Source organism: Zalophus californianus, chromosome 4 (genome assembly GCF_009762305.2).
Source record: "Zalophus californianus isolate mZalCal1 chromosome 4, mZalCal1.pri.v2, whole genome shotgun sequence".
NCBI classification, from domain to species: Eukaryota; Metazoa; Chordata; class Mammalia; order Carnivora; family Otariidae; genus Zalophus; species Zalophus californianus.
In genome coordinates, this window is record NC_045598.1 from 36,800,982 (window position 1) to 36,814,272 (window position 13,291).

General features: G+C 46.6%; 1 protein-coding gene across 8 annotated transcripts in view; it reads right to left on the minus strand.

Annotated features, from left to right (window-relative positions):
* The window catches only part of MKNK1 (MAPK interacting serine/threonine kinase 1), a 53,869-nt gene that overhangs the window by 10,283 nt on the left and 30,295 nt on the right, over positions 1-13,291 (minus strand). For all 8 annotated transcript variants that reach the window (XM_027604334.2, XM_027604351.2, XM_027604359.2 and 5 more), the window contains 5 exons: positions 12,678-12,779; positions 10,457-10,554; positions 7,449-7,528; positions 5,819-5,892; positions 3,117-3,221 (listed from right to left, as the gene is read on the minus strand). In XM_027604334.2, coding sequence (XP_027460135.2) covers positions 3,117-3,221; positions 5,819-5,892; positions 7,449-7,528; positions 10,457-10,554; positions 12,678-12,779 — 459 coding nt within the window. The remainder of the gene's footprint in view (positions 1-3,116; positions 3,222-5,818; positions 5,893-7,448; positions 7,529-10,456; positions 10,555-12,677; positions 12,780-13,291) is intronic.

The window sequence follows — 13,291 nt, forward strand, 5'->3', positions numbered from 1 at the left end:
GGCTAAATGAATCCCAGCTAGCCTACCTCTCAGCACTGCAGTGACAACCAAGAATAAGAAGCCTAATATGAAGCAGAGCAAAGAGCCCTGCAAATGGCCATGCTTGGAACCGCAATGCAGAAATAATCATTGCCTTGTTTAAGAGCATCTCAGGGGGCTGAAGCTGCTCTACCTCATTTCTTCTTGTGTGGCCGACTTATAGAAAAAAATGATTCCCTAGGTGGGACTCCCTGCATGTTCAGAGGACCAAGTGTTAGTTAACAAATCTTCCAAAGCTTGTCCAATCTCCTTCTCACCTGCTCTGCAGGTCCAAGACAGTCCTGTCGGAAGCACAGCAAGGACTGCTTTAGCTTGAGGGTACCGTTCTTAAGAGACACCTCCCAACTCTGCATTTTGACCAGACTTCCTGAAGGAGATGCAGACAGCAGCTTACTCCATGAGGGGTTAAAAGCTGCTGACCTGGCCAAGAAGGCACGTGGGGAAAAACCACCTTCTGACCAAAGACAGGGACAGAGAACCAACTCATAGGGCGTGGTGGACACAGAAACTCCATCTCTCTTTCCTTCTGCAGAATGCACAATGCAGAGACAGAAGGGCTGGAAGGTTGAGCAAGAGCCAAACAGCTGGTACTCAGAAGTACTGGAAAGTAGCAGAGGATTCACGGAGTCATAGGAAAAAGCGGAATCTGCTTTCCTAAAACTCCCTTGATGACCAACTTCTCAGGCCGCCCTCCGATTTCCTGCTAGGAGGCGGAGGCCCAGCCCACCCAAGGCACTTCACCAGGGAGGGAAAACCTGAGCTCCAACAGGCTAAGTAACTTCATCAGTCACCTAATTGAGTGAGAACCCAGAGCAACTCAGTCCAGGCTGTACAAATTGAGTCAGGCTACAGCTTGCTGCGCTAAAAGTGAAAGATATTTTCCATTATAGCAAGTGCTCCCACAGAAGGATCACGAGCCACACATGGAACCTCGCTCTCCAAATAGGTGCCAATGGCCCAGTCGTCCCCCAGCCTGAGAACTGAGCGCCATGTCGGAATAATGGGCCTGCCTCTGTGAGCACGCTGGCCATCGAGCTGCTTGGCTTCATTTCCCAGAGGTTAAGCTACAGTATGTCCCGTATTTAAAAGTGTGGAACTTGTTTCCAGGCTGACCCATTCCTGCCCAATCCATCTTCCCAGTGTGAAGTTATTTAGAAAACAGCCAAGTTCAGCTAGAAATTGTTTTTCATCCCAACTTCAAGTCACACGGGCAGCTGGTTGGCTAGATGTTAGCAAGCACTTCAAAACTCCTAATACCACACCAACTCTGTTCCCTTTAGTGCCTTCTTCTACAAAATAAATAAATAAAAAATAAAACCGCCTCTGCCCCCCTCTAAGGTATGGGTCTTGCAAAAAGCATGACCCAGTTTTGCAATCTGCAGAGGCAGCTCGGGGAACAGTTGTAAATCTTTGTCAAGCAGGTGTTACCTACATGCATCCTGGCTTTCAGAAACAGAACTAGTGCTATTCATCATGCTGGGGAAGTACAGACACCCCTTCTAGGAACTTGTGTCCCACGTGCCAGTCAGGCGCCCAACATGGCCACTGTCAGCGTGGAGATCTCCCTTCAGCCATGGGAGGAAATGAGGTAGGACCAGTGAGGCTGAACTCCCTGCACACATGCCCCCAGCATGCACTGCACTACTGGCACAAGGTGGGACGTGTGCCCAGAGCGCCTACAAGTGGTCTGGGGCTCTCACAACCTATGTGGCCGGCCAATATCCACAAAGGGGAAGCTAAGTTACCAACTATTCAATCTACCCTCTCCCGTCACCAGACAGATGGCTTTATTTTAAGGGAATTAATATTAGGAATGAAAATGCTTTCTGTCTGGCGGTGGATCAGGGTGGAGGAAGGAACACTCTTGCAGAACTACTATGTGCCGGGCACTGTGCCCCAACTGTGTTATACGTACGATTCAGACACAGGCCCACACTGCTCCGTAAGCGAGCGAGAATAGTGCCGCCTGCTAACCAGAACAGCGTTTAACTACTGTTGATGAAATAATTACCTCTCTTCTCACCGTAATTCTGCGGGAAGACATCATTACTGAGAGAGCACATAGCTGGTAAAAAGGTAACGCTAGAATTCGTTTTTCCATGGCACTGCTGTTAGGCACGTTTTAAAAATGTAACCATCAGACATATTTATGGAAATACAAAAACAATTTGTAAAAAGATTTAATTCACTCTAAAAGTTCTTAAACAATCAGTCCTAGATAAGGGACTGTAAACTGAAGTGTAATTCAACAACAGCAACCTGCAATTTACCATCATGTTCAACAGATACCTCAAAACTTAACCACATTAGTAGAAAAATGCATTTTCCATTTATTGTGAACAAGATATAAAACTAGATATATATTATCATGCTGATTTTGAAAAGAGAGATACAGGTGATATATTTTAAAAGACTAGAAGGGTGTGCCTGGGTGGCTTAATTGGTTAAGTGATCTCAGCTCAGATCTTAATCACAGGGTCCTGAGTTAAAAAAAAAAAAAAACAAAAAAAAACTAGAAGGGGCGCCTGGGTGGCTCAGTTGGTTAAGCGACTGCCTTCAGCTCAGGTCATGATCTCAGGGTCCTGGGATCGAGCCCCGCATCGGGCTCCCTGCTCGGCGGGAAGCCTGCTTTTCCCTTTCCCATTCCCCCTGCTTGTGTTCCCTCTCTTGCTATCTTGTGTCAAATAAATATATAAAATCTTAAAAAAAACAAAAACAAAAACTAGAAAACACCCAAATATTTATACTAGAATAGTATTATGATGAGGCTTGCATCCTTCTAGGACAGGAAAAAGAGATCATCCATACCCACCCACTCATACATCTTATTCGTCATGAAATTTACTCTTTTTTCCCCCGTTCTTTCTCCCGTGTCTCTACCCTTCTTAATAGCGCCACATCTGCCTGCCATCCAAATCCGAAGCCTAGCACCATCCTGGCTCACTCCCTTACCCTCATGGGTGGGGCTGTGAGCTGCACCAGCTCCTGGCTTAGTTCTCTGCCTGATCTGCCCCTCCCCTTCGGTGCCCAGAGGCTGGCCGGTCCAACCCAATCACCGAGGCAAAGGCTTGGTTCACCTTTGGTGTGCAGGAAGTCAAGTGCAGTGGCCACATCCCGTACCACTCGGCTGGCTTCCCGCTCATTGAAGTGCTTCTGCTTCTGGATGTGGGCCAGAATGGAGCCTGAGGAGAAGAGACACACAGTATGACTTTTTGGGCTCTAGGAAGTATAACTTCTCAGAGGTCAAGTCTGCACAAGTTTGGGGTAGGGACACAGCCTTATTCATCACTAAATGTCCAGCACCAAGTGTGGTACCTGGCACAGAGGAGGTACCAGCACAAAACTGGACTGAACATGGGGATGCCTGGGTGGCTCAGTCAGTTAAGCATCTGCCTTTGGCTCAGGTCGTGATCCCAGGATACTGGGATCGAGTCCCGCATTGGGCTCCCTGCTCAGCGGGGAGCCTGCTTCTCCCTCTCCCTCTGCCTGCAGCTCCCCCTGCTTGTGCTCTCTATCTCTCTGTGTCAAATAAATAAATAAAATCTTAAAAAAAAACTGGACTGAACAGAACTGGACTGCCATCTTCTGTACCTGCCCATGATGAGCACAGAAAGGATAGAAAACAACTATTTGCATGACCAAAAATATTAATGCCATTGAGGCAGATCTGGCTTCTGAAATAGGAAAGAACTAAAAGTGAATCCACATAAGGTTGGGGGGCCTCTCCACAGGAACTCTTCTTCCTCTGCATCTGATCTCAGATCCAAACAAGAGCACAAGCCTTCAAAGGAAACACGACACCCTCAACAGATATGTAAAGGTCTAGAAAGTCTAGAAAAAAGGGGAAAAAGTGCTTTCCCTCTGACTTTCCTATTTATTATTAATAGTATTATTTTTTGTTGGCAATGGCTAACATTTATTGAGTAGTTACTATGTGCCAGGCACTATGTAATAGTCTTCAAATAGATTATCTTAGCCTTACCACAACTGTGCAAATTGTACAAAATACAGTTATCCCCGTTTTATAGATGGGGAACCTGAAGCCAAGAATGGCTAAGCAACCTGCTCAAGATGACACACCAGTAAGTGGAGGCATCAGGACTTAAGCCCAGTAAGTCTGGCCTTAGAACCTGTATAGAACTGCCCCTCAACTGGATGTGTAGTCTGACTGCTGGGGACACGGGCTGCCCTGAGCCAACCAGTCTCCTTACCTACTGCAGTGGCTCTGGCCTCAGCAGGGCTGCACTCTAAGCAATACATTTACAGATGATTCCCAGCATTTTAAATGTAATGTCTTGGTGGTATTGAGCAGGGCAAGGGCATGAACATATGGCACAGGCATGAGCACATGGCCTGGTTCCATGCACTCTGTGCTCATGACTGGAAGTCAGTATTTCTGGGCTGGAGGGGTTATCTCTGCATCTTAAAAATGGCACAGGGGGATTAAAGATTAAAAAAAAATGGCACAGGGGCGCCTGGGTGGCTCAGCCGGTTGAGCACCCGACTCTTGATTTTGGCTCAGGTCATGATCTCAGGGCTGTGAGATGGAGCTCTGTGCCCAGCATGGAGTCTGCTTGAGATTCTCTCTCTCTTCCTCTCCCTCTGCTCTCTCTCTCTCAAATAAATAAATAAATCTTTTTAAAAAATGGCACATATTTACTTATTGCTGGTTTTTGGCATAGGGAAGGGATAAAAGATCTTTCACTTGCCCGATAAAACAATGAAAGAATCCCAGCATGCTAGGGAACATTCCCAGATAACTGGCTCCTGGCTAGTCTCATATCTGCTCTACTGTAGTGAGTCTCTTGCTTCCAAATTTGTTAAAAGGGCAGATAGACAGTAATATGCTACCTACTTCTAAGATAGCCTTTGGCATACCCAATTGTTTTAATAATATTAATAGCTGACATTTATTGGACCCTTAGTGCCCATAGGGCACTGTGCCAAGCATGTCACATGAATGATCTCACTGCATCTTCAGAGCTACTGAAAGAGGTAAGTGCTGTCATGATCCCTATTTTACAGATGAGAACACTGTTTAGAAAGGTTATGTGACTTGCCCAAGGTCACACAACTAGTAAGTGATGGAACTACACTTAAATCCAGCTTTGCTGGGTCTAGAGCATGCTCCCTTAACCACCAAACCCCTCCACATGGCCCCCCACTCAGCTCCAGATATCCTCCCTAACCTGCACCCTGCAAATCTGTCCTCGGGCTGGGTGAGTGATGGTGAGGGCAAGGGCTGCTCTATCCCATTCTGTATGTCAGAAAAGCAACTTGAACACACGTTCCAGTGATTGTGTGTGTGGGTGATGGCAGTAGCGGTGCCAGTCAAGAGTGGCATCTTTCCATCTGAAGGATACAGATCCTCAGGCCTCCTCTCTATCCTGGGTCTACTTCCTAAGCCATGGGACCCTCCTCTACTCTGGTGAGCCTTTCTGGACTTCACAACGTATGCAAGAGTTTCCACCCCATTATTAAATAGTGAACACATCAAAACAATGGATTGATAAATTGATGACTAAATGTATCTATATATGAGTCCTATTACAATGAGAAGGCATTTATAGAATGCCCACACAGGTGACATTCTAGGCTCTGCAAAATGCTAATTATCATCCTTCCCTCTGGCCTCCCTTCTCCCAAATCAAGGGCAGTTTTAAGTCCTTCATCCTTTTTATTAGCTTGACTCATTTTAGAAGTCTCTGGGATTCATGATGGATGATCACCACCCTGGGTCTTAATCGGAAGTCCAAACACATACTCAACAGTTAAGCACCTCCTTGCAATTTCTCAAAGACCAAGTAAAACCTTGTGTCATCTTCAAAGAACTCAATCAGCTCCAAAATGTTCCTTAAATAGGAAAAAACAGGAGGAAAGGGAAAAAAAGGGAAATGGTATTATATATTAAAGCCCACTTACAAATACACAATGAAAAAAATATACAATGCCCTGTAGCAGGGCAGAAATCAACCTGAAATCAGAATGCTTATTAAAGACCCATGTTTGAGAAGTAGCCAATGGTGTTAGCAAGACTCAGGTCACCTTATCTTTCCATAATGTTCAGTCTCTGGTGTTTTCACCAAGTCTGTGCTGTCAAACCCCAACCCTAAAACCCACTAGGTAGAGTTATAAAAAAGTCCCGGTCACATTAAACTGAATAAAATCTGCAGCCGACTGGAAGCAATTGCGGCTAATAACACTGAATAGTAGGTGTGTGTCCTGGAGGCAAGCAGCAAATAATTACTTGCCCTCCCTCTTGCCCATAAATCACAGGGCAGTATTTACATTGCCTGGAGAAAATGGAAACATCTGTCAAATAGACTTGGGGCCTAACGTGGGCACCGCTAGACCCTAACTGCTAAGCGCTGCTTAATGAAACAGCCGCGTTCCCGGCCGCCGTAGCACTTGTGGCCTTCCCCGGTGAGCACTCTCTGTCGGCCTGAGCATTACCACACGCCGCCAACAAGGTCGTCTCAGAACTCAGGAGGGAAGCCGCCGGCCTGGATATTGGAGGTGTTGGGGGCTTTTTTTCTTTTAAAGAACGAAATAAACCAAGTAGAGGCTCTAATGCTGAACTCAGAAGCTGCAGGGCTGAAAATAAAAATCTGTCCCTCATAAAAAAATGCTGACCACTTTGGGAGACACCAGGCTTTTACTAGTGTGAAGGCGTCCAAGTAAGATGACTAAAATGGCCTGATTTGAAAGAAGATTGTAGAAGCAGCGCCTGGAGTTAAATCAACAGCAGCCCCCATCCTCCAAGCTTAATGACAAAGCCATCAATACCTGGCCGCTGGCTCCCTGCTGACCCTGCTGTGCAGGGAGAGAGAGGGGGAAGCAGTCTTAGAGGTGACCCTGATTTAAAGCCACCGCGGGAGAAGCACTCATTTGGAGCTGGTGGTGAGCCGGCTGAGGTGGGGCCGGAGACCACCTTGGCCCAGCTGGCCTGCAGAGTCCTAGGCAGGAGCCTGGAGCCTGAGCGGCGGCCGCACACACACTAACATGCTGGGTATGGAACACGGCGGTATTCACGCTAGCTCTCATTGTCCTCATCTAGTCATGAAAGCTGAGCCCTCACAGTGTGTGCCGGGAGACACTTGGTCAGCCTCATCGCACGGGCACTTGAAGGAAGGAACCCCATCTTCTCCTAGCCCCTTGTTCGGATCACTCTCTCTTCCAGCTTGCCTGGGTTGTTATTTACAGTACTTCAGCCTGAACAGAAGCAAAGGCTCCTGCCACGTCTCCTCTAACCCCTCTCTCTTAAACACGGAAAGACAGAAGGAATCCTCTGCAGTTGTGGCCAAGGCATGTGAGCTAAATGCTAGGGTCAGGAGGTGGTGAGAAATGACCTTTTCTACAGCTAAACACCCTCCCAAGAGAAGCAGCAAGTAACCCAAGACTGTACTCACTTGTTTCCTTGACACTGATAGAGGGTCTCCACCTCTCGAAATACCCTACTCCGGCTATGCCCTGCTTGTTTTTCGATGATCTGTGGAAAGAATAAAATCTGTCATACCCACCTGACCTTGAAACACCTCTCGGCAGGAGCCCTCTGGGAGAATGCAAGGCCCAATTCAGCCCATATCCAGTTTCAAGCGCAAGCATGGAGTAGGCCTTGGTGACACAGGCACCGTGACTCCACCAGCAACACAAGAGACCAGCCCAAGGCTTTCAGCCTGGCTGGGGCCTATTTTGACTCTGGCCAAGCAAATACTGTGGAAGCCTATGGGGACATTGAGGCAGCCAGCAAGAAGATAAAGAGCTACCTCTACCCAGGTCCTACCTCAAGGGCATCTCTTCCTGTCTTAAGGGTGAGATTTACAACCTCCACTGAAGGGTCTTCCAGGGTTGGAGGAAGAGCAAGGGGACTGGAGGATGCAGTGGAGAGGAACTAAAGCTCCAAGGCCCAGCTCAGACTCTACATCTGCAGTTCTGCGGAGAACGTGCCCTTTGGCAGTAATTCAGGTATACAGTCTCAGTTCTTACAACGCAATCCCAAAAGACAGGAAGAGGTCAAACATTTTGTCCACAGCTCTGATAAGTGGTAAAAGGGTTGGCATTCAAGGCCAGAGCTGCCTCCAAAGCCCTTGCTATCCTATCCCTGTCTATGTCCCATGCAGTTTCTCTCAAGGAACCTAGAGACACTGTCTCTCCCACCTATACCTGAAGATGCTTGGCAAGTAGGAACTGAAGGCATGGGTGAGCCAATAGATGAGCAGGTGGTTTAAGCAGGGATGGGCTAACTCTGAACATCTCCACAGACTCATCAAGAGCCCCAAATCATTGCGAGTAGAGCCTGGGGGAAAGCCTTCTGCAGAGCTGGCTCTGCCTTACGGTCCCACATATGGCGTGGGCAGCACAGATGGTAACACCCTGCTCCTTCATTCCCAGACCGCTGTGTAGAATACTTCAAACCACTCCCGTGTGTTATAGCACAAACACCCATGATCAGATGCAATTTTCTATACAAGTCCACATCTGTTAGTAAACCACAGTGGGCCCACATTCTAAGAAGTCAGAGAGGTGCAGTGCTGGGGCACAGAAGCTATTTAACTCACTCATTTACCTAGCATTTCAGATCAAAGTCAGGAAGAATCTTCTAGGAGGCAAGCTATTCAGCAATGGTATTATTTTCTCTGCAGAAGTAATGGGCTCCTGCTATCAGAGGTTAGGGAGCAGAACATGGACAATTATTTGAGGAGTTATGGAAGAAATTCAGGACCAGATTATCCTGAAACTCCATTTCAACCCTGAGACTCTAGGATTCATCATTAGGATGCCTATAGGGAAGCCCTAATAAAACCCAATGTTGTGGGGCCATGCTGGGAGAAGTAGCCCATCTCTAGGGAGCTTCCAAAGGACAGGAGAGACATGAGATGTGGGTCGAACTGCTCAAACCAAAGAATTACCAAGCCAGGGTTGAGTGCACCAAAGATGCCCAGGGGCACAGAGGGCCAGGTTTTCCTCTTTATGATCCAACCTTGAAGAAAAAGGTCTGGATGGATGCATAAATGTCCCCAAACCTTTGAAAATCAACTCATATTTGTGGCTTATTACTACACTTAAGCATATTTTTAAAAAATTACTTGTAATTTATACTGATGTTTCCAAAAAGGAATTGAGGTAGTACTTTTGTTACCATATGAAGCAACACTCCAACAGAAGGAAATGTGGCTTAGCAGAAGTGTTCCCCTTTATTAACCCGCAGCTGGGACTACGGCCAGTTGGTCAAAGGAAGAAACACTTCTCTCAGGAGGCACTTTGGCTGGGTTTGCCTGTATGAGGCAGCGCTTAGACCTGAGGGCTCAGGTGGATGATGTGAAATACATTTGAATTGCCCCCTTGGATTTAATGAGACCTTGTTTCTAGATCAGTGGTTCCCAAACTCTTGTGGGTGTAAGAATCACCTGGGTAATGGGGTAAAAAATACAAAGACCCAGGCTCTATCCTCTACCAAGAAAACTGGGTCTCTGTGCTATTAGCTCTCCAGATGATTCTGATCCACACTGAATGTAAAACGGCCCTATATCAGGGCTTCCCGAACTTCAGCAAATGTCAGAACCACTTGGAGACCTGGCTGAAATCATATTGCTGGGTCCACCCCTGGTTTCTGACTTAGTAGGTCTGGGATAGGGCCAGATAATTTGTATTTCTGACAAGCTCCCAGGCAATGCTGATACTGCTCATGCAGGAACCACACTTTGAGAACCAATGCTCCAGATCCATCCCTTCTTCCATGTAGAGCTGGCAAATGGAAGCACCGAGGGGTAGGGTGAGTCACCACAAGGTCATGTAGCAAGGAGCCACCTCTCCTGCCCCAGAGCTGAGTGCTCAGTCCTCATTATGATGATACCATGTGTTACTTTATAGCATTGTGTAATTGGTAGTGTTTCTACTTCTTCCAGTTCATTTTTATTTTCATTCATAACCACTCTGTTGGGACAGGAAGGCCGGGTGTTGTTATCCTCATTTTAGAGATGTGGGAACTGAGGCTAAAGGAGGTTCAGCGACTTGCCCAAGTAGTAGTCTGGTAAAACAGAGATTTGGGTAGGCCTTCTAATTCCAAATCTGATTGTCTACTCCCTGAAGTTTGCTCCATTTTTCAGAATAAGCAGCAGCAGCTAGGCATTGTTCTAAGCACTTTACACATATTCTATCCCCACATCAATACTCTATAGTTTCCATAATTACACCCATTTTACAGAGACGGAAACCAAAGGACAGAGTGTTAAGTAACTTGCCTAATGTTACCTGGCAAGTAAGTAGAGAAACAAAGAGTTGAATCCAGTGAGTCCCGCTTTGGAGCCCTCATTTTTACTGAGTTACCATACTGCAGAATATGAAATGTATCTGGCTTAGGCCCAGCTAGGACTGACTGCATGTAAAGTCAAGTCTGGCATCCAGATGAGACACTCACTTTGACCGCATACTCTTTGCCATTCTGCAGGCTCACAGCACCTTGAACTTTGGCATAGGCTCCCTCTCCAAGCAATTCAGAGGTCAGCTTGTACATATCTAGAGGTAAAATGGGTGAGAGGAATAACAAGATGAGTCATGCCTTTGCAAGCTCAGATGGAAGGAAGAGCTTCTGTCACTCCACTTCCCTGGTGTGACAGCACGGGCACACACAGGGACTCTGTAGCACTCAGTGACAGGGAAGACCATTAACTCTCCCAGCCATCGCAGGACTCAGTTTCTCAACAACCAGACCACATCGAAGGCATCCTATTCCTCATTTTAAAGATGAGGTCAGTGAAAGAGTTTCAATTTGGCCCATGCTTCCTGAGTACCTACTATGTGCCACACAACATATTAAATTCATAATAGGGACAGAGTGAGGAATAAAATATAGTCCCTGCCCTTTGAGGGGAGGGACCTCCCCCACAGTCCAGTGGGGAAGACAGACATGCAGACAAGTGACTCCAGAATAAACCAGGCACTAGTAAGTACTATCATAAAAGGACAAGACACAGTTAAAAACAAAAACAGGGGGAGGGAAAGGTTAAATCTGTGTAGGGAAACTAGGGGATCCTCAGAGAAGGAATGTGATTTCAGTGGACATCATTCATTCATTTACTTATTTGTTGAGCACCTGCTCTGTGCCCAGTGCTGTGCTAGGCATTGGTTATACAAAGGGGAATGAAGCACTGTTTTATTGTATACCACACACAGAAGTCACTGGAGGTTTCTGAGAAGTTTCCAGAAGTCACCGACAGGAAACAGGAGACAGAAGTAGGATGCAAACAGACACCTTGAGGTTTTTAGGATGCTGACTCAGGGCGGTTCTAACAGAGTAATAGGCCTGGGGTGAAAGAACATTTAGGTGACCTGCCCAAGCTCACAAATAGCACAGACTCTTTGAGCCCCTTTCAAAGGAAGCCACAGCTCCATCATGGCCTCTGCTGAGCTGACCTCCTCATCCCTTGACCTCCATTCTTCAGTTTTTTCCTCTTGAGGCAGCCCAGCATTTAAACCCACAGGGTGAGCAAAACACTTTTAAAGCATGAAATTAGATTTTATCACTCCTAGCATGAAAGGCCTATAATTGTACAAGCCATCCTCAAATAACGGGAAGTACTCTTGTGTTCACAGAAAGAACAAGACCTGTTGATTTGGAAACTATTCTAAAAACCTCGAGACTTTTGTCCACCCCACCCCTTTACACATATATCTACTGTTTAAGTTAAAGACAAACAAATAGACAAACCCTACACTAAGTACCTTCTCCAGTCCAACACGGCATGGTCTTGCAGCTGTTTATAAGCATGCACACTGTTGTTTCTAAGTATTTTAAATGACATGCTTCTCTCACAAAGGATATATTGGTATTAGCCTTTCGTGCATGTCAGGATAGGTTGGTCGTCGGAAGTCCAATATCCCTGATTCATAAAAGGCTTGTTATTAGAACTACTCTATAAAACAATCGATTCACTAGTCTTTCTGCCACGTTGGAAAGAGGGACGATGAGGGGAGGCTATTTCAGGTCTCACAATAAAAGAAACATAATAAGTGAAGGGGGCACATCACTCCTGGAGTAGCTACTGACCCTCCAGTCCTTTGCAAAAGTGTATAATGATTCACCTCATGCCATCGCGTGCCCAGCGATGACAGGACCAGCACTGAGCCTGTGCCTCACACAGTGTTCAAAATCTTTGATGATCCAACACCGTATCCCCTGAACACAGCATGTGCTCTTAAAATGGAGTCAAATGCATACACCACAAGTAGCTGTGATCTCTAGGAGTCATCTCTTCTGTTTCTAGAAGATTTAACTTTCATCTGGAGCCATGGCCCTTGCTGTTCTCTCATCCTTTTACACAGTGGTTCTACCTCTCAGCAGCTCCTTCAGGAACAGCTGGGACAAAGATCACATCAGAAAAGGGCCGAACTACACCAAGCAATCTCACTCCATACCCAAGTCTGACGGATTGGTCTTTCTATGCCCTGGTGAAGTGCTGAAACCATTCAGAGTGCATCATCCGAGAGCTCTGTCATCCCACTTTTCATCTCTGTCACACAGATAAGGACAAGCTGACTCTCAGATGACGCATGCTCTGATCTAGACCTATGGGCTACCTGGATGCTCCTCCCATGCTCGGGGAGCCACAGGCCCAGATCTGAGGAGTCGTGTGACCAACCTTCAAACTTCCCTGGTAAGGAGTCAGTGGTCCGGGCCTTCCGTTTCTTCTTTTTCCTCTTGTCACCCTCTGCAATGGGAAGGGGTTCACTGCTGCCCATCTCTGGGGAAAAAGAGATATAAGGGAAATATCACTATACCGGTCAAGACATAAGTTCACCCAGAAGGGAAAAAAAGGGGGGCAGGGGCGACCCAGGAGCTTTACACTGATGGGTTTTTAAATATCTGTGAGGACTATTGATTTGTTTGACCCAGGAGGCAAAACTAAAGGCAAAGCCATTATTGGAGATCATTAACTGTGGAAAGGAACTCAGACAGACAGGCTAGATTAAAAGAGGATAGCAGAACCTGCTTTAACCAAGCTCATTAGGATATGGATTTAGATCTGCCACCAGTCAAACTGTAGTTCCCAACAAAAACAATGAATCCATAAGCAGAATCCCACCTGTGATGTCCTCCTGCCTCACCACCAGAAAGGCAAGACCCAGGGAACTAAGCAAGGGCGTGGGCTTGGGAGGGGCCCCTGCAAATGAAATCATATGCTCAGTGACATCCGAGTGGATGTGCACAGGGATTCACAGGCCGTCAGTGGAGGTACAACAAGGGCAGGGGATG